Raw genomic sequence first — 23,953 nt, forward strand, 5'->3', positions numbered from 1 at the left:
TGCCAAGCACAAGGCAGCCCCTCACTAAATAGCGACTAGAGATTATTTATGACCGGACTAATTATTACTATTATATTATTATTATTATAACTGAATGCAATTTGTCAAACTCCCAGAGATGTGGCGCTGCAGTTAAAATGGAATTGCCTTCGCGTCAATAGAAAAATTCATCATCCCTTTTGTCTTATAGGAAAGCTATTCCTTCTTCACACTAGTCTACTGCAAAATTATCTGAGATAACGACAAATTCACTCTTTTTATCAGCGTCATATATTGCACAAATTCGTTTCTTGTGCATCTGGGGGCTTCATCTAAGTGGTGAAGTAAATTCGCCTGACAGAATTCAAAGAGGGGAAACAAAGTCTTGGTTGCCGTGGAGATATAAGCTTCTATGCTAAGCTAATAGCTACAACCGTCTTTTTGGTGAAATGGCGGAGGTTCATATCATCGGCCAGCTCGTCGGAGCCGCCGGTTTCCCCCACAACAGCCTCTTTTGCAAATGGGGATTTCACACGGGAGGAGCGTGGCGTCTGCTCTCGGGCTCCAAGCAGGGTCAGACTCAGGTGGACGACCCCCAGACGGGAGACACGGCGTACTGGAGCCACCCCATCGACGTCCATTACGCTACCAAGGGGCTCCAGGGCTGGCCCAAGCTTCACCTCCAGGTGTGGCACCAGGACTCGTTCGGCCGATGCCAGCTACTCGGATACGGCTACTGTCACGTCCCCTCCAGCCCCGGGCATCACAGAATCAGCTGTGGCACCTGGAGGCCGCTCGGCTCGTGGTGGGAGCAGCTGTCGCGAATGTTCGTCGGCGGAGGCCCGCAACTCCGCAGCCCGGACATCATCTACAGCGGAGCGGATAGATACAGACTTCACACCGAGACCATGGGCACCGTGAAGCTGGAGCTCGGCGTTATTATGAGAAACTTTGACAAACATGGAGTGGAGAGTTAACAAAAGAACCTTCCACATTTCTACCTTTTTGCACTTCGACTCAAAACGTTGCTACTGTTTTGTTATTTTAATAATAATAAAAAACTGATTGGATGTTGACTGCTGCTTCTACTAAAATGTAACAATCGATCGCCACCAAGGCCTACAAGAATGCAGGCTGCGTTAAAAGAATACACGTACACTATTTAAACTACAGCAAATATTTACGCAAATAAATAAGGATGTATAAATGGGCCTGGAACTACATACGACATTGGAACCTGAACCCAGCCTATAACCCCTCATTTGAGACCTGAACCTAGTCTGGTAAACTTGACTTAAAACCTAAGCCTCACCTTGGCTACAAATCATCTTTTAAAATTAAATTAAAACATAAACTCTGGCTTGAAACCCTAAGGTTGTTCAACATATGACAAGAAGCCATATTTTGAAAGCCGCATATGAACTTCTGTCCTGTTTTGAAACCTTGTTCAATTCATTAAAGGTGGGTGGGCCTTCCCTCCTCCTCTATTTGTCCATCCCGGCTTTCTTTACTGGCAGTGAGGATCAAATAAACAAGTGTGCCTGTTGGTTTAAAGCCGCTCTGGGCCTTCATTAGAAACCAATTTTCTCCTGAAAGATTCTTTGCCTCCCCGCTGCTTCATCCTGCATTCACATGCTACGAGACTTCATCTGCATGACAACGTCGTGCAGATTAGCCTAATAGCATTAGCACTGGATCGCTCGTATTGGCCGTCATTAACGCTGAACTCGTTGGCTGATTTGAATTGCGCCGGCGTGTTGCTTCCATTAAGCAATGCTCTGACTATTCTGTTTTGTAAATTCTACCTCCTATTTTTTGTTCATTTCAATGGGACTCTCGGAGTGAGTCAATATTGAGCAACTTGGACTTGAATCTGGCGAGCGTGCTGCATGTTTGTGCGTATTTGACAAGAGTACTAAGCAACATAGACTGCTACGTTAGCTAATGAAACACAGAAAACAGTTTTAATGACACAAATAGTGTGAAAGTGACCTCTCCAGCACAACTTCTGTATTTGTCACTGCGTGCAAAACGGAACAAATGCAGATTAGCATGCCCTCTGACCCCGTGTTGTAGCTCTAATAGTTTGTTGAACTAAACCCACTAAGAATGTAAATGCGTTGTCTTTCACACACCCTTGCCGGATTAGCCGGAACCCCGGGGAATCTTATTCACATGGAAACAAACATGTCTTCATTGTTATTGGTCATCAGCCAGTCTCAATAAATCCTTCCCCTTCCATTTCAGCGTGAGGCATGTCATCAGCGCTTCTTCACACGTTCCTCACACATCCTCAAGTCGCCAAGAGCTTTACATGGGGAGAGCATTGCATATTTTGGAAAACATGTACAATGAACTCAAAATAGTATTGATTTTATAGCGTTACCAATCGGTAAAAATCGACTCTGAAAAAGTTTTCAATCGAGCGCATTTTAGGTTTAGTGGGCAAACGAGCAGGAAGAGGCATGAAACTCCACAGACCTTGGGACCAGACAGCAGGTGGGTGAAGCCAGTTTTACACAGATATCCAAGAAACCTGCTACAGTATATTTCACACGGAACGCAGCAAAGTCTGTTATTTGCTCAGCAACGTCCAGTCAGATTTATTTAATTCTAATCTGCCCAACTAATCTGAAATTTTTTACAGTGTATGTGTAAACAAAGCCTGGAAGCATCTTGTGTTATGGGTTTACTGTTTTCACGCAGAGGCAGAGTCAGACGAGAAGAACAAGGATCACCATCATGAACACGGTCACCATCCTCCCTGCTTGAGCATTCAGAGTTTGACGTCCAGCTGGTACGTCGGACGCCGACCTCGGACTGCCTACACCAGCAGCCAAGTAATCAAGGGACCCGTAAGCAGCCTGGGCGTATAGATTATGGATTGTCTTGACCGTGTTTGTGTGTGTGGGCTAGGTGAATGTTCTGGAAGCAGTGTTTCAGGTCAACTCTTATCCAGGCATCCACCTGAGGGAACATTTGGCCAGGAGCTTGGATTTGGATGAGGACCGCATACAGGTTTGGAACATGCACACACACACACACACACACACAGAATATGCAAGAAAAAAACGACTTTTTTCCCCCTTCTACACTATAGATATGGTTTCAGAACCGACGGGCCAAATTAAGACGATCCCTCAGAGAAAGCCGACTAAGAATGGTTCAATCGGCCGTGGCTCATCTTGGGATGAAAGTCATTGATCAGCTGAGGAGAGATGATCTCAAGGTTGAAGTTGAGGAATGACATTTCTCCATTAATCCATTCATATACAAACCACCATTTAACTCATAATTAGTAATAATACATACCTGTCATGTTTTCTAACTGTTGTGTGACCAGCATGATTAAACTGTTTACACTTGATCATTTTGGAGTACTACTATACGTATTGATCTACACTGGATCAGTGTGCGCGCGCACGAGTGTGTGTGCGTGCGCGTGCGTGCATGTGCGTGCGCGCATATGTGATTGTGCCTCTGCTTTCTGAGCTAAACAAAGCAGAATTGAAAAAAAAAAATTTGCTAGATTTTTATTTGATAGTTATTTTGAAATCATGGCTTTTTTCATTTTCTTTTCTTGTATTTTCTTTAATTTATTTATAGTCTGCTATAGTATAGTCCATATTTTGAAACAACTGTTTTTCTTTAATTATTATTATTATTATAATATTATTCTTCTTATTATTATTATTATTCTTTAATAATTTTCTTTCTTTTATTATATTTTCATTCATTTATAGTCTGCCGGCGTTGGATCGCAACCAACATTCTAGGGGGCGGGGTGGCGGTTAACGCGTCCTTCTCTAATTGGTCCACACGCACGGGTCTTGCCCATTTTTCCGGAAGTGGAAGCCCCAGGACCGATGTCTGTGATCGGAGTGCTACGATTGTGTCGGTGTCAGTGGTTTGTGGTTTCCGATAGGGAAAATGGACACACTCAACAAGCTCAAACAGTTTGACGCCTATCCCAAGACTCTGGAAGATTTTCGGGTGAAGACTTGGGGCGGCGCGACCGGTGAGAGGCTTCAATTTGCCCGAGAGAGAAACAGTCATTTGCCGCGCTAGCTGGTTCGGCTAACAACAAGGCTAGCCGGTTGCGTTTAATCTCCAAGTCAAACTTGTTATAAGTCATTGTTTTCAACGTCAACCTTTGTGTTTAACCGCATACACAGCGGGAGTCACAAATAGATGAACCATGTTACAGGCTTGTGCTAATTTTGTGTGAAAGGTACCGATACAGAAAGGGGCTGCTGAATATTAAAGTCTCCATTTCCCTCAGCGCTTTCTCGTGTGTTTATTCTGTGTGAAAAGTACCACGCCGTCCATATAAAGCTGGAATTCTGGGGTCTTTCCCCCTATTTAGGACTCGACATTCTGCTCTGCATAATCGATATCGAATTGCCGAAAAGGGCATTAAAGCTGTCTTTTTTTTTAGGAGGACTGAAATGGCAGAATGAAAGGCATTGCAGTCGTACAGTAACAAAAGTGTCTTTTAATTCCGAAGTAGGGTTTCATTAATCAAATGATGTCTCTCTCCACAGTGACAATCATCAGTGGCATTATCATGTTAATCCTCTTCATTTCTGAGCTGCAGTATTATCTCACCAAAGAGGTGAGTGTACGTTTCTCATGCAGGAGAATTCATAAATATCAACACCTTAAGAGGTTCTATTGACTTGAGTGGTAGTAGTGCTGCTTAAGATGGCTGTCTTAGTTGGGCATGTTCAGGATTCCTTTGCAGGACCGGTTTTACAGGACCATAATTGGCCCAATCACATGGCAGTAATACATCTCTCACTTAAATGTTACCAATATGTCGTTAGTCACTTAAAATACAGAGATTGAAATCAACCGGTGTCAAATTCCCTGTTTGGCATGCACAAACATGAAGCTGATTCTGATTTGATCTCTGAAGTTGACCACACACCCCATTGAATGAAAGGAAATTGAAATGCAATTCAGTTTCATGGTTTAAACTGGCATGGGCTTGGCAGCAAGTGTGAGTCGTATCCCACAGAGGCTCTAGCTAAGCCTACCGCGAATGGCTGTCGAAAATGAATGGGGTAGAGGAGCCTATGTCATTAGGTACACCTGTCCTCTTATGTCGGCCCGCAGGTGCATCCCGAACTGTACGTGGACACGTCCCGAGGAGACAAGTTGAAGATCAACCTTGACGTGGTTTTCCCTCACATGCCCTGCGCCTGTGAGTAATGCCCCCGGGACCTCCGCTTCATTTGTGACTTTTGGGTTCATGATGAAATTTCGCCCAAAGGCTCAAATACACTCTTTCAAAGTGTAACGCTCAAATACACTTCAGCAAGATTTCCGTGAGCAGATTCATATGTCCGCAATGCCCCCCATCAGATCTCAGCATCGACGCCATGGATGTGGCCGGTGAGCAACAGCTGGACGTGGAGCACAACCTCTTCAAGCAGCGGCTGGACAAAGACCTCCAAGCTGTCACGAAGGAGGCAGAGAAACATGGTAAGATGCTATCCGCCATGTACTGAACCAGTTTTTCACCAGACAAACTGTTGACATCGGCTCGAATTTCTGCATAGAACTCGGAAAAGCTGACAATGGCCAAGCGTTTGACCCCGGCACGCTAGACCCGGATCGGTGCGAGAGCTGCTACGGCGCCGAGACGGAGGAACTCAAGTAAGGAGGATTTTATGTAACGCCCGGATTTGGGGACCTTTCGTCACCATTCCTATGAAAAAAACCCGAATGCGCCCAGATGCTGCAATAACTGCGACGACGTGCGTGAGGCGTACCGGCGCCGAGGCTGGGCCTTCAAGAATGCCGACACCATTGAGCAGTGCAAGCGAGAAGGCTTCACGCAGAAGATGCAAGAGCAGAAGAACGAAGGCTGCCAAGTGTACGGCATTCTGGAGGTCAACAAGGTAACTACACTGATACAGGCGCAATTTCAACTTCCTTCGGTGCGCATGCACCATCGAAGGAGAGCCTGAAGAAAACTCAAGCGTGCTTGGCTTTCAGCATTTTGACAAATTCAGTTTTGTTGTTGACGAGGCCTCGTGCACATGCTTGTTTCATTTTGACTTTCAGGTAGCGGGAAACTTCCACTTTGCTCCGGGAAAAAGTTTCCAGCAGTCGCACGTGCACGGTAAGGACAGCCGTCAGCCTTCTCTGCTCACCAATTTGCGAAGGTTTCTGAACTCTGAATGAGGCCAGATAGTAAGAATGGCAATGGGTCACCATCAAGAGCGACAGCTTTCAATGCTTCACTCGACATCGCTGACAAAAAAAATAAATAAATGAAGACATTCTTTGGCGATTTGGCAGGAATTTGCTGTTCAGAAACTTTTGATTGTATGCATTCTCCCTCCTTCACTCCTCCCATCATACCGCGGCACATATAGACAAGAGACAATTCGCACCTTTGGAAAGCAAAAATGCTTCTTAATGGAATGTGAGAGGGATCACTGGTGCAATGGCCGCCTCCACACTGAAAGCAATCAAGAACATCCAAAGTGTTAGCCCCCCCCCCCCCTCATCACCATCTCATCCCATTGGTGAAGGAAAGTACGAAAACTCAAAGCACCGTGAAGGCTAGCAGGTGCCACTCAATTTGAATTCAAAGACAACCAAACTCAGCCTTTTATTCTGACTCTTCAAGTGCTGTGAGTCAATTAAGTAAATGGTGCCTTCTTTGTTTTCTTTCTGTACTTTCCTGCTTTCATGCCAACACATTTTTTGTGCGACACGTCGGTGCTCTGCAGCGGAGATGAGACGGGAAGCACGTCAGCCTTCGTGTTGCCCCGCAATTTTTTTTCTCGCTGGTGCTGCACGGTCACATTACAAAGCGGAATGAATTTATCATTGTGGCAGAACCGTGTAGCTTTTTTGAAGTACAATTTGACTCCGACGCATGCTTTGAGTGCGGTGCAGCCCCAGCGAGCGCAAACATGACTTGCGCCGTGTTGTCTGCGCAAAAGTCATCATGTGGTGTTTCTTCTCTCTTCTTCCTGCAGTGCATTCTGTGGAAAGTAAGTCCATCTTTTCCTTGCAGACCTTTTTTTGTAATTCTATTACAAGATGACTGTTTATTTCTACGTGCTGCTGCTACTGACCCTGTCTATTTTCTTCCTTTGAAAGTTTGGTGCTCAGTGAAACCACTTAAATGTATTAGTGCAGAGTGTCTATAAATGAAATGACTAAAATTACTACTCATCAACCCAAAGGTATTCAGACCCCCCCCCCCCCTCCTTTTCAAATCTTATTCATGTTGAAATGTTAGCCAGACATTTTCTGTTCAATTTATAAATATTTAAATTTGGACACTTTTCATGACTACTATAAGATGGAAGCTTGCATCCCCACCGCATGTGCAACTCACTGCTAAGTCATCACACAGATTCCAAGTTGTCCACTGGTTGAACTCTTCAAAATAGGGTCCCAAGTCATTCATTTTGATATGCGATTTTTTTCTTTCTTCTTCCCCCAGTTCATGACCTGCAGAGTTTCGGCTTGGACAACGTAAGTAACTTATTGTCTGATTGAACGCAGAATGTAACATTTAAATGGTGAATTGCTGAACTTAAGTCTTATATGATGCAAGGAAACTACTATAAGAGCTAAGTATTTAAGTGCTACTTTGTGTAATAAGATCTGCTGGTTTAAATGAAACTCCTTGGCATTAGGATGTCAAAGCAATATTTATAGCTTGGGAATGAGCACAAAACAGCGGATGTTTTTCAAATTTGCAAACATGCGGCAGAAAGCATTGAACCCTTTATGAACTATTTGAATTGGTTGCTTAATATTGATAACCTGTGCTTTAGATCAACATGACCCATTGGATCAAACACCTCTCGTTCGGGAAAGATTATCCCGGCATCGTGAACCCGCTGGATGGCACGGAAGTGACGGCGCCACAAGGTCAGTTCAGCGAAAGGGCAAAAACTCTACTAAGCACTCGGCCATGTTTAGTTAGTTTTTAATGGAAGCAATGACAAGGTCGAGCGGACCAAAATGCGGCCGCCGTTGCAAAAGTCCCAGAAGTGTTGTTGGATTGCACGGCAGAGCCGAGTCGTCGTCCTCAGCAGCGGATGCCCATCCCAATAGACATGAAGGTGCCGAACGTGCCCCCGCTCTGCATCATGGTCTTGCCCACTCCTCCAATCAGCTCCCGGCCTCGCATACCAATTCTGCGGAGGAGTCAATCGTCAGTTTATCGGCAAGGGTCAGGATAAGCGTTTCAGATAATGAATAGATGGGTCATAGAGCACATAACTGCGTCTGAAACAAAGTACTATACATAAAGGTTGCACATAAAAATAATGATTCTAACTCGAATATTATGAGTGTTTAGGACATACTCGCATTAGTGAGAATTACATTGGCTTTATTTTTATGTTATACCTGAGACAGGAGAAAGTACCGAACATGGCCCCGGCAGCCATGCCCACAGCAAAGCCCATCATGAAGCCCATCTTGACCCGGTCGAAACAGCTGGGCTGGGCCTGGCCCTGACCGTAAGGTGCGACAGCCACGGGCATCTGGACCAGCAAGACGTCAAATAGATATATGATTTTGCAGCCAATACAACAGTTAATTGTACGGTACTTTGTTCTTCGCCAGAAAAAAACAAGTGGGCTTGACCCCGCTTGCGTGCCAATGTCTAGCAATAGCATTTGCGTGCTAACTCAATAGCATTAGCAGGTTAAAGTATCGTGGCCTGAGAAGAAAATGCGTTTTTTTAAGAGCTCAAACTAAAATGTTCTTTACCTTGACTAAAATGTTACTAACGTTAGCTTCTTCAGTCGCTCCTCGTTTGAAGATTTTAGACGTACTTGAGCGCAGGAACGTTTCAACGCCGATCTGTCAGAGCTCCATAGCAGGATGTAGGAAGGAGAAGAGCGGAAGTGAGCTCAAAGGAAACAAAAACGTGAAAGGAATGCAGACCGCGTCGCCTTGTGGCGCTTTGCAGTAGTGCAACCTTCACGCTCGAATTGCCCCCTCCCCATTCATTTCTAGCTAGAGAACCACTGTAACGGAGGCTCAGTTAAGGTGAATGTAAATGCCTTAATCTAATTGTGTTTCTTGTCCCACAGCCTCAATGATGTACCAGTATTTTGTCAAAATTGTCCCCACCATTTACCTGAAAACTGACGGAGAGGTAAGTGCTTCATTACGCCAACATTTTGAGCCAAAATGCAGACGTGTACTATTTGTCTTGTCTTGTCGGCAGGTTGTGAAAACCAACCAGTTTTCAGTCACCAGGCACGAAAAGGTGGCCAATGGCTTGGTGGGTGACCAGGGCCTACCCGGGGTTTTTGTTTTATACGAGCTCTCGCCCATGATGGTGAAATTCACAGAGAAACACAGGTAGGTGTCCAGTGGACACACGCTTCCTGCTTTGTGATTTGACTTAATCGTTTTTGAGAATCGTGGAGTACAAGTAATGCATTTTGTGTTGTCATTGTCCTTCAGATCTTTCACTCACTTCCTCACCGGAGTGTGCGCCATCATCGGGGGCGTCTTCACAGGTTTGTCTCAAAGTCCCATCACCTCCACCTCATGTCAGGCGATGAATTCTCAGCAGTCTGGTTTTTTACTCCACCGCAGTTGCCGGCCTCATTGACTCTCTCATCTACCACTCGGCGCGTGTCATTCAGAAGAAGATAGAACTGGGGAAGGCCTCCTAACAACAGCGCCTCCCGCCGGTCTCCCTGTGGCCCCCCGAGCATGACGCACGGGGGTCGAGAGGCAGGGAGAGGACCGAGCATCTTTGCGTCGTCCTGTCGGACAGACGAATGGAGAGACAGGGAAGGACGTTGGAACATCAGCCGGGTGTCCCTTTTTGTTGGTTTTCTACGAGCGCTAGGCCTCCCCCTGCTGGCTCGACACCGCTGGAACAGTCAAACTGTCAGTCAGATGAGCAGGAGGGTGTGCCATGCCATCCCACCTGTGCGTTGTCATGGAAACAGCAGCATGGCTATGGCTATGCTCCTTGATGTCGTTTCATCATGGTCCCTAACCCCAAGTCGTTTTTGTTGGTCTTGCTTTGCGTCTGCCTTGGTCCTTTTAATGAGGTCCTTCCTCTTCTTGTGTCCACTGGATAGATACACTGATTGGGTCGCTTAATTGAGTTTCTTGTCTTGTTCCTGTCTTTTGTTTAGGCCCCTTACTTTTGTCTCTTTTTTTTCTCATTTATAATTGTTTGCATCATTTTCCTCGGTGCCTTGTTTGCTTTCTATATGTAGGCCCCCCTCGCCCTCTTGGACCAGGTCTCTTGTTTTTGCTTCCTATCTTGTGGCTAGGGTCTACGTTTTGTCCTTTTACCCTGTCCTTTTATTTGCATCCTATGAGGGGGTTATTTGTCTTTTCTGTTTTTTTTGTTTTTTTTTTGCCTTCATGGAAAGTCAGTTTCCCCCATTACGTTAAAATGCTCATGTCAATATTTACTTTGTCATCTCGACATGCGAGCGTGTGTGGCTTGAGATCACAAAGTAAATTGCAGACCATTAGATTTCCTTCTAATGGCCACACAGGATGACAGACAGCGTGAAAGGGAAATTTTGAATCATATGTGAATAATCAGGCAAGTAAGAAAATGATGTTGCTCAACGATACGGGCAAAGAGCTGCCTCCCTTTCTATTTGGCGTTGTCGCTGCCCGAGTTTCGTCTCTGTAAAGCCGAGGCAGTCCTACGGCGTTTGTACGGAGGTTCCTACATACTATTAGGTGGTGCGTACAGGTAATGAAGACCTCCGAGAACTATTCAAGTGTGAACAAAGGTGGGGGTCCCTTTCACAGTGAAATTGTGGGTACGGTCTATGCGCTGTGTGAGGGTATTTATATTTTGATTGTCCTCAAAACGTTTTTTAAATGACAAACAATAAATGTGGAAGACACAAGTCTCCACTCACTTGAATACTTTTGAACAAACTTGACTCGCCATCCTTTTTCTGTAACCTGGTTGGGACTGGGAGTGAGTTGGAGTTGATCTCATATGCTCTGTTAATCAAATTTGGCTCCTCAGCAGAAACATGGTAACATGAATATCACAAAGGCATGCAGATTGTATGCTTTTATCCAAATTTCTATCAAGGTAAAATGCATGCCTGATCTGCAACCTGTGCAGTACCATACGTCACCACAAGGTGGCGGTGGTGTCCATCCCGCTTCCTGTTTAAATAGCTCAAGCGGTTGAGTAACTTCCCGTCAGTATGACGCCAGAAGATTCCTCACGGGATACTTTTGTCCTGGAAATGTGATTACAGTATCGGTCAATTGTATGTTTGCTTGGCTTTATGTGTAATGCCGACTCGTGAGTGGTCAGGAAAGCAATCGAAATGTTTACTCAAAGTGTCACGAGCATTTTCGGCTTCTTAGGTTCGGCTTAAAGTAGATAACAATTCCGGTCCGGAGTTTCGATGTCCTTCACGTTTTGTATGTCACGCAATTCAAATGATCAGATCATTAGCAAGGTCGGCAGAAGCTGGATGACGATCCTGATCCTTTCAGAGTCAGATACGTTGCATAGAAAACCCTCTTTCTTTCTTTTTGGGCTGCTCCCGTTACCAGATCAATAGTTTCCACATCAGCCTTCTGTCACACCGACCACCATATCCATAAACTTCCTCTTTGGCCTCCAAGGATGTCTAAAAGGAAAGAGCACAAAGGAAAGTAGGGCAGAGAAGTGGAAGAAAGATTAGGATGTCTGAAAAGGAATGAGGATGGAAGGAACTGCTTCATTTCCACAATCAATACAGCATCTCCTGTAACTAAATGTCCGAGTAGAATTTAGGACATCTTGGCTGACGGGGCACTTTGTTTGAATGCATTGAAGGTTGCTGTCAAGTTTATTTGTAGTCCAAAAGGAAAAAACAACAAATGACTACTAATTATCTTATAAAACATTTATTTGAGTCTATTAATGGAGACAACATTTCATGAACTCATTCACTGGCAGCCCAAGTCTTTGACTTCTGTAGTCATCAATGGCAGTGAGTGAATTAAGGAACTGCTTCAAAGCTTATGGAAGATTGCATCATATGGCTACTTTCAAAAGGGGTGCGAGGTCCGTGGTCCGGTATGTGACACCCCATGTTTGCTTTGGTAACAAAACAATCCATTCAACAGGACAGCATATCTTGATGAGCATCACAGTGTTGATCAGATCAATTATGGCTACCTTTGAGCTTTAAGCAAGCCTGAAAAAACAATCAAAGAACTTTCTGAAAGGATTAAACATCAGAGAAAACCTGACAGTGGAGGGATCGCTGGTTGCTATGGCTACAAGACATCCTGAATAGATGCTACCCTACTTTCAAACAAGTCGCAATTTTTCCTGTTGGGGCCTTCACCTTCTTTTACCCCCTCACTCAAAGGCATCGTCCGAAACGTCACTTTGGACTTAATTGACAATGAGCCTACTCTCATAGGGACGGACGGGAAACAGGTTTAGAAAGCGTCTCTGGCCTAGAACCGTATCAGGGGATCAGAAACCTATTGCGAGAACAGAAAGCCTGAACGAGTGGGCTTCTCTCAGCCTCTCCCTTCGGGCAGGATGAGAAACTCTGCGCAAGTGTATCTAAAATATTCAAACTTGCAGAAGTACAGTCGACAATATTTGACCAAACACGACAGTCTCTTCATATGTCCGAATGTTGGCAGGTTGAACGCGGGAAATTGGGCGAACTATACGTGTTCTAGTTCCAGCAACATTTTGAAACCTGAATGACGAGAAAGTCAACAACTCGCTCTCGTTGCTCACAGCAAAGTCCAAAAGTCTCTTCCCTTTTCACCAGCGGACCGGCCGTCTGAGTTGCCGCAGCCGCGCTTTGAGCTGCTCCTGTTTGGCGCCCAGTCGGTCCCGCTTGGCACGCAGCCGGCGGTCGTTCTCCTCCAGGCCGTGGATGCAGTCCCGGGCCTTCTTCAAGATCACCGCCTTGGAGGCCTTGTCGTTGCGAGACAACTCTGGTACGTTGTCGCGCAGACGCACAAAGCAGTTCTTCAGCTCGTTGCGCCGCTGCCGCTCCATCACGTTGTGAGTCCGACGCCGCTCCTCCTCGTCCTCAGTTTCCGCCAAATGTCGTGACGACGACGAGTGGTGGTGATGATGATGATGGCGGGAGTGCTTGTTGGATGAGGAGGCCGGCGGAGACATGGGAGGAAGCGCGGCATAATTGTGCTGCAGCTGGATGTCAAGGTGGAGTTGGCGCTGGAGAGCGACACGCTGCTCGTCCTCATCGTCGTCGTCGTCGTGGTCGTGCTGCTGTCTGGACGGGCTGCGCCCCACCGTCACCACGTCGATCTCCTCCTCTGCCAGACAACAAAAGGTAAGGCTTCCATCACACTCAACTGGAAGGCGTGACACGCCAACAGTTTATCTTTGTTATTCAAAGTGACACGGCTGCCTCAAAGGACATTTGTAACAAGCATTTAGCGTTATAATAACAGGAAACGTGTAAAAATTACAATACAGTAATTCATACGTATTTTTATAATGACTGTAAAACGTTCTACATTTAATATCTTAATCTAAAACAGCGGTGAAATATTTTTACAATATTTATTTCTGAAAATGTAAAACTATAGTTTTAATTTTTTTTTTAAAAAATGTTTACTTTTTTTTTTTTTTTAAATCAATCTATTTAGATTTTTCCCTAAGAAATGAAGTATATAAAATACCTTTTACATAGTCAATTTTATTTTGAGGTTAATTTTTTTTAAACAAACATTATCAGTGAAACAACCGGCCACTGAACAAACAAGGTCACCACATCCTGTGTGGTTCATAGTCAGCGGTGCCACAGGGCTCGGTCGGCTCTGGAATGAGTCATTAGGAGCTCAAGGATGGAGCGCACACTTACTGAGCTCAGCTCAGACCCCGCCCAATGCCTTTACAAAGCACGTGGAGAAACATTTGGTCTCACCGGAATCGCTGGACGAGTACGTGGACACGTCTCCTCCGGTGGAGCAAGAGTCGGACGTGACCTCGCCCGTCTCCCAGCCCCCCAACACGTTCTGGCCGTCCAGCGTGGAGCCGACGAGCCCTTCGAAGATGCTGACGTCCATGTCCGACAGCATCTCCTCCAGGCTTTTGTCGGAAGCCAGGCATCGCCACAAGCTGTCCTCTCCGCTCTCCTCCGCCACGGGGGACTGGGGACGCCCTCGCCCCCCACCGCCATAGTCTTCATCATCAGAGTGGAAGAAGGCGCAGTTCCAGTTGAGCTCCATGTCATGATTCTCCAGGAGCATGTCGGACACAAAGCTCAGCTGATCACCCTTGGAGAACCCCGCCTTCACGGGTGGTGACTGGAGATCCTTCAAACTTGGGCAGAACTCATCATCCAAGTAGGAGAAGGCTTGTGGCAGGCACTCCATATTTCTTTCCAAAATGTACATGGTCTCCTGCAGGGAGAGTGATGAGAGATGTAAAATTGCATTTCCCCCCCCCCCAAACCTCCACAGAGATCCTCCAGACCAAGCCCCAGACATGACACTTCAAACTTTGGCAAACAAAGAACTTGAAGCCTTCTTTCCTTTTATATATTTAAAAAAAAAAAACGTTCACTGATCACTAATTTCCAAAGTGCTCATATTTGTGAAGAGAGTTTAATTCAGTTCTCCTGCCACAATTTAGCATCGCATGACCACAAAAGATCGTTTAATGTGGACCTTATCTATACTGGGTGGCCGCTAATTTAATTTCCCAGCATGTCACGTCTGGGACTCAGCAATTTCACACTCAAGTGCGCAAACGCCGCACAAGTCACACACGACATTTGCAGCCATTGACAAACAACGCACTCGGCTTGTCTGCAGGGCGTGGAGGGCATGTCACAATCACATGGCGCTTGGATGTCGAGCATGCTTGCGATGCACAACAAAGACACACTGTGTGCTGCAGACACACACGTCCCGGAGTTAAAAGAACGAGCGCCCTTGTGTGGCGTGGAAACGTGGGATTTCAACGCATTTACACATATAACATAGGTGACAAACAATTAGCAGGATGGAACAGGATTTGCGTCGGTTTGAAATGTGCGCATTTTCGAATGAGGCTTTTGCACCAAGAGTTGGAACGCCCTTGTGCAAGCATGGGGGGCAGGAGCAACCGGTGTGATTTACACGACCCCGATCGACTCTCGAAAATAATGATTTCAACTTGGTTGACACCCGATTTGCAACGCGTGGTTTGATGCCATTTAGCAGCATTTTACAAAGGCGAGCGCTTTCTTGGGATTGTTCCGCACACCTCCGCAATGGCTCAAATGCCATGTGGACGACAAACTGCGCGTGCTGCACCCAGGTCCGAGAGTTAGCACAATGAAAATACACGCCGATCTACTGTTAAACCCATGACACAAGCCTCGAGGTCGCACAATTAGTAGAAAGTGACGCTGTAGTCGAACAGTTTAGTAGCTTGTTACAACCGTTTACCAGCGAAGGTTGCACATGAACAAAATTAGTTGTTTCTGTAGGAATTGTTCTTATTAACTTGTAAAACAAAAAAAAAACACTCACGCCGATCTACTTGCTAACACATAACATACACAGATGTCCCACCATTGTTTGGGATTCGCGTGTTATTTTGCTCAATATAGCAGCAAATTTAAAATATGGGCGGTTCCTAACAAGGGTTTTGGATATGCAGAATAGAATCGTCTACTGTCTTGTCGTTACAAAAACAAAAGACGCCTTCTTACCTTGCACGTTCAAAGGGACATAGATGGTGGACGTTCAACCAATTGTCCTTGTATAAATCCACGCTGAGATCCAAAGGCGACCACTTGGCGACGACGGAATTGAGGCGGCGTGGTGCGGAAGTCTTTACGAGCCGGCTACTACTTCGCGGAGTAGGCGTGGCCCGAGGAGCCGCAGTGCTATTTCATGAACGTGACTCGCCGGTATCCCTCCGCGGCGAAAAACCGCGCCAAAATAATCGTACGAGCCTCCAAGCGTGCACGTCCTCGTAACGTATCAATTCTAAAACGATATAAATCGGCTTTACTATTTATAGTTGGCCGGAAAACTGTCGGCGAAAGTGTCTGTGTGCAATCGTTCCTTCAAATCGGGTCTAGCTAATCAAATCCAGTGGAGGGATACTTACGAGGGGTTGGGATTCCAGGAAATGAAAGGCGGTAAAATGAGAATACTGACGCACGTGGATTGAGCGGAGATGCCGACTGTCATGGAGATAAATAACCACTAGTGGGCCTCGGCTGTTTGTGGACGAGCAGACCTCGTCGCCATCTTTAACCGGGAGTCCCCGGCCATTGCTTCCATTCAGAATTGAGATACTCTACGTGCGTTTTGGGATAAATCACAACTCGTTGAACTCGATTTTGATTGGTTGGTTAGAATGATCCAAAGTGCAGCTATGAGAACGCACTCATTGACAATTTTAGCCCGGTAGCACCGGTGAGGTACAATGGCGGTTGCATACGGTTTAAAGTTCCTGGAGGATTGTTGCATAGTCCGTGAAGTCGTCACACGTGCGCGTATCCCCCCACACACACGCACACACAAAAAGCGAGAGTGGAACGCTCGCGGTCTTCCCATCCTTAACCCCCAAATTACGAGTTTCCTCGTCGCCAAAGCGTAATGACAGACTTCCTACATTCCCGAGAAGGCAATGTGAGCGCATCCTCAAGAGTCCGAGTCCGGTCGATCCAATGAAGAAGGAGAAGAGGAGGGTCTGTTGAAAATCTACTTGCAAGCTGTAATTCAATCCATCAAATTCAACTTTTTTTTTCCCCCTTGTACTTTCCTGGCAAGAAAGCTATAGGAATCCTGCAGTTGGTCACAGGGGTTCCGCAGGGCTCCATTTTGGGTCTCCTCAGGGTTGGCTGCTGCTAAGTTTGTGTTCAAAGCAGTCGTCTATTGTCACACTTGAACTCTTCCACACAATTGAATCATCAAATTCTTCGTTGGCCTTTTATTTTTTTTAACTTTTGCTGACCAAAATGAGAAGCTGCGTTTGGTTTGGCTATTTCCCAAGGTTGCGCGGAATGTGACGGGCCTGTAACTATTGTTCCCCCCAGCACGGGAATATTCCCAGCGCGTGGCCGCAGAGACCACCGTGTGGGGTTGCTTCTGTGACGGCTTCCAGTGGTTTGGGTGGAGCTTGACAAGGAATTCTTGACAGGATCGCAAGCGTCTGTCTGTCTTACCTCGGGACGCTGCGGAAGGAATCCATGTGGTTGCCATTATCGTGAGAATTATTCTTTCAAAGTCAGCTAATCGCCTCTAAATTTGAAACACAACATTTCACGAAGTTTCACCCCTAATTTAAAACCCTAACTCCAACCCCTGCTTGAAACATTTTTTAAACTGCCATCAAGCCTTGAAGCCCTACTTTTGAAACCATAACAAAGACAAGCCTGAATCTTTGTTTTAAAACTCATACCCAAAGCTCAAACTCTAATTAAAAATTGCAACAATTGAAATCAGAATTTGAGTCTCAACCACAATTACAGCCAAACCTCTACATATGATTAAATGTAAGAATTTTTCAACATACGATGTGAAATTTGATCAAATATTTGACTCAACATCTGAAGTAATTCCCAACATACGACGTCATCATGGTTGGCCTGCTAGACGGCATGTCATGATGACGTCAATTAGCACGTCCCAGGAAGCCTAACGCAAATGGTCTTAGTTGTGAAAAAAGGAATAAGGTAATGATTTTCTTACAATTAAAACAAGAAGTTATAAGAAAACATGAGCGTGGAGTGCGTGTGAAGGATCTCGCAAAACAATATGGCCGTAAAAACAATTTTGACGTTCATTAAGCAGAAGGAAGCCCTCAAGGGGATCACCATCATCTCTAAACGTCGCAGCCCTGAGTGTTAAATTAAGTTCGTCAAAGTATGTCAAAGTCCACCAATCAAATGGCCCAAAAGTCAAACCGTTTGAACTTCAAGCTGTGCTTATGTCATAAAACATCAGCACATTTTGCAGCACAGCTCGGGGAGAATGATGGATTTCTATTCACTTTAACTTTTTTTGTATTTTAGGGGATTGTGCCAGTTGAGATAATCTTACAAAAACCTGGGCTGGATTAGGAGGAAATCAGTTGCACTGTGTTAATCAGTAGTTGTGTTAGTGCAGATAAGTGAATCCTGAGTGATGATCAGACTATCAACAGTAAACAGAAATCACACTGTTCATCCCCAGAGTGCTATCAGCAGCTACATGCCAACACACACACACAAAGTCTAGTCTCTATTGTCGTCTTTTTTTCTCATGCACCCCCACACACGCATACAAGCACACACACACACACTTGAAACCCAACCTTGAAACCATCATTGGGGACAACTCTAATTCTGTCTTGAAACCCAAATTAAAAGCCCTAATTTGCAAGTGTGACCAAAGCCCAGGCATTGTTCTGATCCCCAAGCCTGGCTGGGAACCCAAGTTAAGGCAGCTTGAGACTCTAATTTAAAAAATGCTATTTTAACATATTTGGGGGAGAATATTCCCAACACACACACACAGACACCCGCGCACACACACAGAGAAGAGTGAATCAACAGGAAGGCTGCAGGAGACAAAATGTTCCTGCAGTCTGCAAACGCATCACTTCTCCATTCAGTCTGCTGGGAAGCCTCTCGTTTGCCGTTTCATTCATGACTCGGAAGAGGAAGGGGCCTCCCGGGGCACCCCCCACCCTGCCCACCCCTCGCTCTCGCTCTTCCTCTTTCTGCCACTGAATGATAGCGAGCCTTATCTTGATCGTTATGCCGCCTGTGTCGCAAGTGGTATGGAGGACTGCGGGTTTGTTACGCCACACCACTTTAGACAAACGTTTCTTACCGCATTTTTCTTGTTGCTATTGCTCAATGAAGCAGCGGTTGATCGTATGCACGATTGAGGTAAATCGACAAACAAAAACAGACAACTTTGACCTTAGTTCTGCTAGCTAACACATAGCACAAAGCACCATAGACGGGCTGAAAAATATTGAAATACGATGAATAAAAACGATCACTAATTGATTTCCAAACTCAATTCCTCCAAAAGTGTCATGGCAGCCTCGAAGATATTCATCCCCGCATGTCGAAGCCTTTACTGTTTTCTTGGTGCTGTTCTTAGTTCTGTTTTCCGTTTTATTTTGTCAAGCTGGAACAGATCAATTAAGTTTGCATTCTTTAAAAGAGAAAGATGAGATGAGACATGCCTTGAACTTTGGCCTGTTATACTGCCGCTTGTCCTCTCCCTTAGTTCACCTGTAAAGGCTTAGCTTTGCCTCAAGTACCTTTTTCAACTTGTTACCTGTGAACTTTGACCTCAGGTCATGCTCAATCATGACCAAAATGAAGCAGCTGTTTGGCGAGCTCCCTCCCATGTGTAAGAGGATCAAATAAATGTGATGGAAAGTATTTTTTGTGATTTATCGGTCTGACCCCGCCTTGGAAACGTTAACCTGCTAAACGCTCTCTCAGCCAACAAGACCCTGTGGTGAAGCTCAAGTCTTTATGTGTAGGTTTGCGAGAGCTGGAGGAGCTACAAAGGCACGACGAAGCAACAGACAACTCCCACCCCAATGAGAAAGGCTGACTTGAGCTCATCGGCCCAATCCGACGACGCACATGCGAGCGGCATGTGAAGCCGCGGACGGCACAGGACAACCGCAGCCGGATTCTGAGAACTTGAGGAACCATCAAGGGGAGTAGGCGGGCTGGAGTGGGAGAGCCAGGTTAGTGCGGTGGAGTGGTGTCACTCGCCCACGTTATTTTTAGGCTGACCAGAAAAAAAAGGAACGTTGTCGGAGCGCGCTTACATTTCTGCGTCGCGCTGCAGAGGGAACTAGTCCCAGTTGAACTTCTTGGAAAGCAACATATGCAACTCTGTTTGCTAACCAGAACAGCAGCACCCATTGAGGCACGTGAACAGTCTTGATTTGTCTGACAGCGGTCGAAAGCCGTCTTCTGTTTGCCGTCAATGAAAACAAATGGGTGTAACAAACGGCATCGGTTGTTGTCACCGCTTTGTTTCGCTAGACTGCAACAGTTTGAATTGAACGAGCAAAACGGAGGCGTCCATCCTCAGTGCTTTTTGTCCCGCTTGGCTTCTGTATTCCATTAGCCGCTGAGTTCAGACACTGCAGACACATTTCGACTCTTCCCCTATTTGGCAGATGTGTACACATGCACGCTTTTGCACACATGCATTCCTGCGCAGTTCCCTCTCTCCACGACTGGGCTCGAAACCAACAACACACCCCCTTCCTTCTTTATGCACACTTGTAAGGTACTATTTACAATATGTGAATGACTAAAATGTATAACATGCTAACAAGATGTTGCAATTTGAGTTCAGGAACAGCTATGGCAACTTAATATTTATTGATAAGATGACAATGTGTTGCTAAAATACTCACAAATGCTATGCTAGCACATAGCAAAACCAGAGCAGAAAAAGCGATTTGACGTCATCTATTTCAAATGAACCAAATGCTAACACACTAAGAGTTGGTATGCTAACCACATACGCAGCACTGAAATGGTGAGGGCTGACCTTTCGCACCGCTTCTCCCTGCACCCCCACAGGCCTGACTGAAAGTAAATGTGCTACCATGTCACCAGCTATCGGGTGGACGCAAGGCGACACCGCTTGCAAATTTAGGCGGGAATGCGTTGGCCGACGTCCCCCCCGACTCCCATTCCTTCCATTTTATTATAGGGGTGACGTTGGCCTCGAGGTACCCGGACCGGTTCCCGGTCAATCGCAGGGGACGAGACCGGTCAATCCTGCCTGAGGCACGTAGAGACCTCCGGGGCGCAGCGCGAGTCCTGAATGGCAAGCTCCTAGTGCATGAAACGTGAAACCGTGATGACGAAATCGGGACCTCCCTTCGCTCATGCCGACGCGGCTGACGTGGCGTCCGCTGGGCACGTGACGGAAGAGGTCATTTGGCGCCTCCTCCGCTTTTCCCAGCCTCGAACCCAACACGAGCGTGAAATGGAAGTGCCTTCTTCCTGTTCATGGAGGGATGCGTAGTAAAACTGCAGATGTTTGACGGTGGGCGGGCCAACATCTGCAGCTCCGCTCCGGACGGCATGTTCAACGTCACACGCCGGCCCTAGCCTGAAAGAGCAAAGTCTGTCGTATGTACCAAATCACAGCAGAGGTTGTCTGTGGACACTGCAATCAAGTGAGGCCATCAAGTGAGCCCCAAATGAAGCCTAACTGAACCCCCACATGAGCAAGCGGTGGGCGACAGAGGCAAGGAAAGTTTCTCCAGCTCACCTCAAACCTCCACCACATGTAACCCTAACCCTCCATTGCGCACCCGAACTGCAGCCCCCACCTTTGCAGTCCATGACAGCAGCCGAGCTGATCTGTCTTTTTTCAGGTGTAAGCATGTCAACAAACAACCTCCTCCAACATTACTCGATGTAGAAATGTTGGAATGCACCCTTGAATTTTTTTCCTTATTCAAAGTCTACGAAGAACCATCAGTGTGAGTCACACTCTCAACATTTATTTTTATTTTGAACCATGTTTGATATTTTCCATTTTTCCGAGAGGGAAGTGAGGAAGCTTCAGACGTGAGTCAAGTTTCAAAACGTCTGCTTGTCTCGAAAAAAAAAAACACGTTTGTCGGCATTTGCTCAAAACAGAGACGTCGTCCTGACAGGAAGTTCTATGTCAGTCCAGTTCGAATTTGTAGAGTCCATCAATTGAAGTGATTCTACTCCCACGAGCTTGTTGAGCAGACACCGTCCTGCTCTCGGCTTCAGGTTCGTGCGGGCCCCAAGTGAGAGGCTGCAGTCTAATTAAAGCATAACTCAAGCAGGCCGACCGCACGCAGAGTCCTAATAAGGACGAGATCACCGTAGTGGTGGGCGCATAGCGCACGAATCCGTACGCACCCCTGCTATGTGGCTGCAATCCCACCCTACTCACTTCTGTGTCCTGCTAGCTGTTCAGCAGGCCAAGTGGGTTCATTCACCCCTCACGCCCCATTTCATTCCATCTGTGAGGTGAATGAAGTTGGACTTGCTTCTAAACCGAAGCCAAAGCCGACCTCTGGTGACCTGGCTCTGACCCTATGCGTGACCTAAAAACTAACTCCGATCTGAGTACATGTTATGAGGCGAAATGGAAGCAGTATCCAAACCCTGGCCTTAAAGATCTTCTCATATGTTTGAATAGAGTTGCTGAAATTTGTGCTATGACTGCAAACTGTGTGGTTTGAATTTGAAAGCTCATGCGCTCTCTTTTTATCTGCCACCAGATGCTGATTGTTGAGCAAGCGCAAGATTCCTTGTGCGCATTTGCCAGTTTTTGCCAGTCCGGTCCGCTCCAAGTCGAAGAGACAGACTGCGTCCTTGGAAATGCGCCTCATTTTATTGACCAGATGATTTATTTTCAAATGTAGCTAGCTTGTTAGCAACACTTCTCAGTGGTGAGTTAAATTTAGAAGACATCTTTATCACTCTACGGGGACTTGAACCCCATTTGCTAATATGACCTAATGTGACCTCTCTGACATCAACCCATTATTAGCACTCCTCTTAACTCGAAAATAATTTGAACGTCAACTCAGGCCCTAACCCTTAGCCCAACTCTGACGTCAATCCAGTTGTATATTTGCATTCATAGCACGGTTCTCAAAGAACACGTTGTGTCATGCAGAATTTCATGAGCCGCCACAGATTTGCAACTGACATGGAAGCAGCGCCAGCTCCCCACTGAAGTCAGTCAGTCAGTCAGTCAGTCAGTCAGTCAGTCAGTCAGTCAGCCTGTAGGTGGCACATTAACCCACTTTTTGACTGGGCCGCCTCCCTTCTTTGTGTGAGAGAATGCGCCTCCAGCCCCGCCCGCCGCCCCGCTCCGCCCCTATTACAAATCTGGAGCACCATCTTTAATTGGAAAGATCACGTTGCAATTTGCTGCCATTTAGGGAGATATAAAAATCCATTTGGACCCAGCAGAAATAGCTCCCATGTGTCAGACTCCCTGCAAAGCTGCAATTATGGCCTCTTTATATTTCTATTCTACTATTATGTCTATTGTGGGCTACATCCAAACACAAAGCATATGGATGGCGTACACAGCACGTTGTGGGATGGGACAAACATGTTTGGCATAAAAAGCAGCTTTAAAATAATCTTCTCTATTTAAAAAATATAGTCATGAGAATACAATTGGTGAAAATGAAGGCATTTATTGTGTCATTTTAAACCAAATAATCGTGTGAGACAACGTGCAAACGCACAACTACCAATATGTTATTCAGTTACAGCGAAACTAATTTATCCTGAATAACACTTGACATTAAAATATTGATCATTTCTAAAACAAAAAAGATCAAATAAAAATCAAATTAACTTCCTTAGAACTACATTAAAATGAGTCAAATTATCTTTAAAAACAATTTTATATGAAAATTAAATCAAATTGTCCTCATTTAAAAGAAATAATGAAATTATATATTTAAAAACAACAACGAAAGACCAAATACATTTGATGTTGTATTTTAATGATAGTTTCAACAACTTTTCCCCCCCCCTCAATTGTATTTTGGTTTTTCCCTCAGAAGAGGGTTTTCCAAACTGTTCTGAGTCATTAGTTAGAAAGCATTCATTCGTACGAGCTCTTTTATTTATCATCTCATAGAAAGACCATTTCCTTTTTAATTTTTTTACATGCATGTTTGGAGACGTGCATATGTGGCGCACAAGTTGCAATGCGTATTTTGGGTCTCGACTAGTGGTAACGGAAGGCTTGGCGTCTACTCGCAGCATTCCTTGGAGCATGCCGAGCAATCACGTGTAGTGGGGCCACGCCAGCTCCAATTGGCTGCACGGGCCAGCACGTGTCCGTACGACAGAGTCCCCCCCGTTATGTAAGGAGACAGGTAGTAGTAGTAGTAGTAATAACAGTAGAAATTATTATTAAATAAAATATACTTTTGCACACTGAAGCACATGCAGAACTTAAAACACTATTAAAAAAAATCTAGACACTTTTGCTT

At 45.6% G+C, this 23,953-nt stretch overlaps 5 protein-coding genes and 1 long non-coding RNA gene across 10 annotated transcripts; 4 read left to right on the forward strand and 2 right to left on the reverse strand.

The window, feature by feature from the left end:
- The first annotated feature begins 85 nt into the window (after nucleotides 1-85).
- Nucleotides 86-1,055, forward strand: LOC133162097 (B9 domain-containing protein 2-like). Its single transcript, XM_061291037.1, has one exon. The coding sequence runs from the start codon at nucleotides 429-431 to the stop codon at nucleotides 954-956; it is 528 nt and encodes a 175-aa protein (XP_061147021.1). The 5' UTR covers nucleotides 86-428; the 3' UTR covers nucleotides 957-1,055.
- A 1,036-nt stretch (nucleotides 1,056-2,091) lies between these two features.
- LOC133162724 (homeobox protein ANF-1-like) lies at nucleotides 2,092-3,317 on the forward strand. Its single transcript, XM_061292120.1, has 4 exons — nucleotides 2,092-2,478; nucleotides 2,686-2,819; nucleotides 2,896-2,997; nucleotides 3,080-3,317. Exons 1-4 carry the CDS (start codon nucleotides 2,445-2,447, stop codon nucleotides 3,224-3,226), a joined length of 417 nt encoding a protein of 138 aa, XP_061148104.1. The 5' UTR covers nucleotides 2,092-2,444; the 3' UTR covers nucleotides 3,227-3,317.
- Nucleotides 3,318-3,818: 501 nt separating this feature from the next.
- On the forward strand, nucleotides 3,819-10,882 carry ergic3 (ERGIC and golgi 3). Of its 2 annotated transcripts, XM_061291120.1 has the most exons (14): nucleotides 3,819-3,997; nucleotides 4,524-4,594; nucleotides 5,098-5,185; nucleotides 5,347-5,466; nucleotides 5,544-5,640; nucleotides 5,720-5,885; nucleotides 6,052-6,109; nucleotides 6,978-6,992; nucleotides 7,451-7,482; nucleotides 7,788-7,884; nucleotides 9,060-9,124; nucleotides 9,197-9,333; nucleotides 9,439-9,494; nucleotides 9,574-10,882. In XM_061291120.1, exons 1-14 carry the CDS (start codon nucleotides 3,910-3,912, stop codon nucleotides 9,651-9,653), a joined length of 1,170 nt encoding a protein of 389 aa, XP_061147104.1. In that variant the 5' UTR covers nucleotides 3,819-3,909; the 3' UTR covers nucleotides 9,654-10,882. The 2 variants fall into 2 exon arrangements, with proteins under 2 accessions (XP_061147104.1, XP_061147105.1); XM_061291121.1 differs by lacking the exon at nucleotides 6,978-6,992.
- romo1 (reactive oxygen species modulator 1) lies at nucleotides 7,927-8,888 on the reverse strand. 3 transcript variants are annotated; one of them, XM_061291125.1, is made up of 3 exons: nucleotides 8,799-8,888; nucleotides 8,368-8,504; nucleotides 7,927-8,153 (listed from the first exon to the last, which is right to left on the reverse strand). In XM_061291125.1, the coding sequence occupies exons 2-3, from the start codon at nucleotides 8,502-8,504 to the stop codon at nucleotides 8,045-8,047; spliced, it is 246 nt and encodes an 81-aa protein (XP_061147109.1). In that variant the 5' UTR covers nucleotides 8,799-8,888; the 3' UTR covers nucleotides 7,927-8,044. The 3 variants fall into 3 exon arrangements, with proteins under 3 accessions (XP_061147109.1, XP_061147108.1, XP_061147107.1); XM_061291124.1 differs by having other exon boundaries at nucleotides 8,755-8,887; XM_061291123.1 differs by having other exon boundaries at nucleotides 8,734-8,887.
- Nucleotides 10,883-11,855: 973 nt separating the features above from the next.
- Nucleotides 11,856-16,638, reverse strand: LOC133162139 (transcriptional regulator Myc-A-like). The gene is made up of 3 exons (XM_061291122.1): nucleotides 15,666-16,638; nucleotides 13,890-14,367; nucleotides 11,856-13,275 (listed from the first exon to the last, which is right to left on the reverse strand). The coding sequence occupies exons 2-3, from the start codon at nucleotides 14,359-14,361 to the stop codon at nucleotides 12,755-12,757; spliced, it is 993 nt and encodes a 330-aa protein (XP_061147106.1). The 5' UTR covers nucleotides 14,362-14,367; nucleotides 15,666-16,638; the 3' UTR covers nucleotides 11,856-12,754.
- LOC133162141 (uncharacterized) lies at nucleotides 13,168-23,929 on the forward strand. Of its 2 annotated transcripts, none has more exons than XR_009716184.1 (3): nucleotides 13,168-13,292; nucleotides 19,454-19,666; nucleotides 22,211-23,929. It is a non-coding gene; the product is annotated as an uncharacterized LOC133162141 (long non-coding RNA). The 2 variants fall into 2 exon arrangements; XR_009716183.1 differs by lacking the exon at nucleotides 13,168-13,292 and adding an exon at nucleotides 18,684-18,842.
- The last annotated feature ends 24 nt before the right edge of the window (nucleotides 23,930-23,953 follow it).

This window comes from Syngnathus typhle, linkage group LG11 (assembly GCF_033458585.1).
Source record: "Syngnathus typhle isolate RoL2023-S1 ecotype Sweden linkage group LG11, RoL_Styp_1.0, whole genome shotgun sequence".
Lineage (NCBI taxonomy): Eukaryota > Metazoa > Chordata > Actinopteri > Syngnathiformes > Syngnathidae > Syngnathus > Syngnathus typhle.

Coding starts and splice junctions, on each gene's coding strand:
- LOC133162097 (XM_061291037.1), top strand. CDS start 429: ATGGCGGAGGTTCATATCATCGGCCAGCTCGTCGGAGCCGCCGGTTTC.
- LOC133162724 (XM_061292120.1), top strand. CDS start 2,445: ATGAAACTCCACAGACCTTGGGACCAGACAGCAG. Junction 2,820..2,895: donor CTGCCTACACCAGCAGCCAA/GTAATCAAGGGA, acceptor TGTGTGGGCTAG/GTGAATGTTCTGGAAGCAGT. Junction 2,998..3,079: donor TGGATGAGGACCGCATACAG/GTTTGGAACATG, acceptor TCTACACTATAG/ATATGGTTTCAGAACCGACG.
- ergic3 (XM_061291120.1), top strand. CDS start 3,910: ATGGACACACTCAACAAGCTCAAACAGTTTGACGCCTATCCCAAGACT. Junction 5,186..5,346: donor CCCTCACATGCCCTGCGCCT/GTGAGTAATGCC, acceptor GCCCCCCATCAG/ATCTCAGCATCGACGCCATG. Junction 5,886..6,051: donor GCATTCTGGAGGTCAACAAG/GTAACTACACTG, acceptor TTTGACTTTCAG/GTAGCGGGAAACTTCCACTT.
- romo1 (XM_061291125.1), bottom strand. CDS start 8,504: ATGCCCGTGGCTGTCGCACCTTACGGTCAGGGCCAGGCCCAGCCCAGC. Junction 8,154..8,367: donor GGTACTTTCTCCTGTCTCAG/GTATAACATAAA, acceptor ACTCCTCCGCAG/AATTGGTATGCGAGGCCGGG.
- LOC133162139 (XM_061291122.1), bottom strand. CDS start 14,361: ATGTACATTTTGGAAAGAAATATGGAGTGCCTGCCACAAGCCTTCTCC. Junction 13,276..13,889: donor GTACTCGTCCAGCGATTCCG/GTGAGACCAAAT, acceptor GTTGTCTGGCAG/AGGAGGAGATCGACGTGGTG.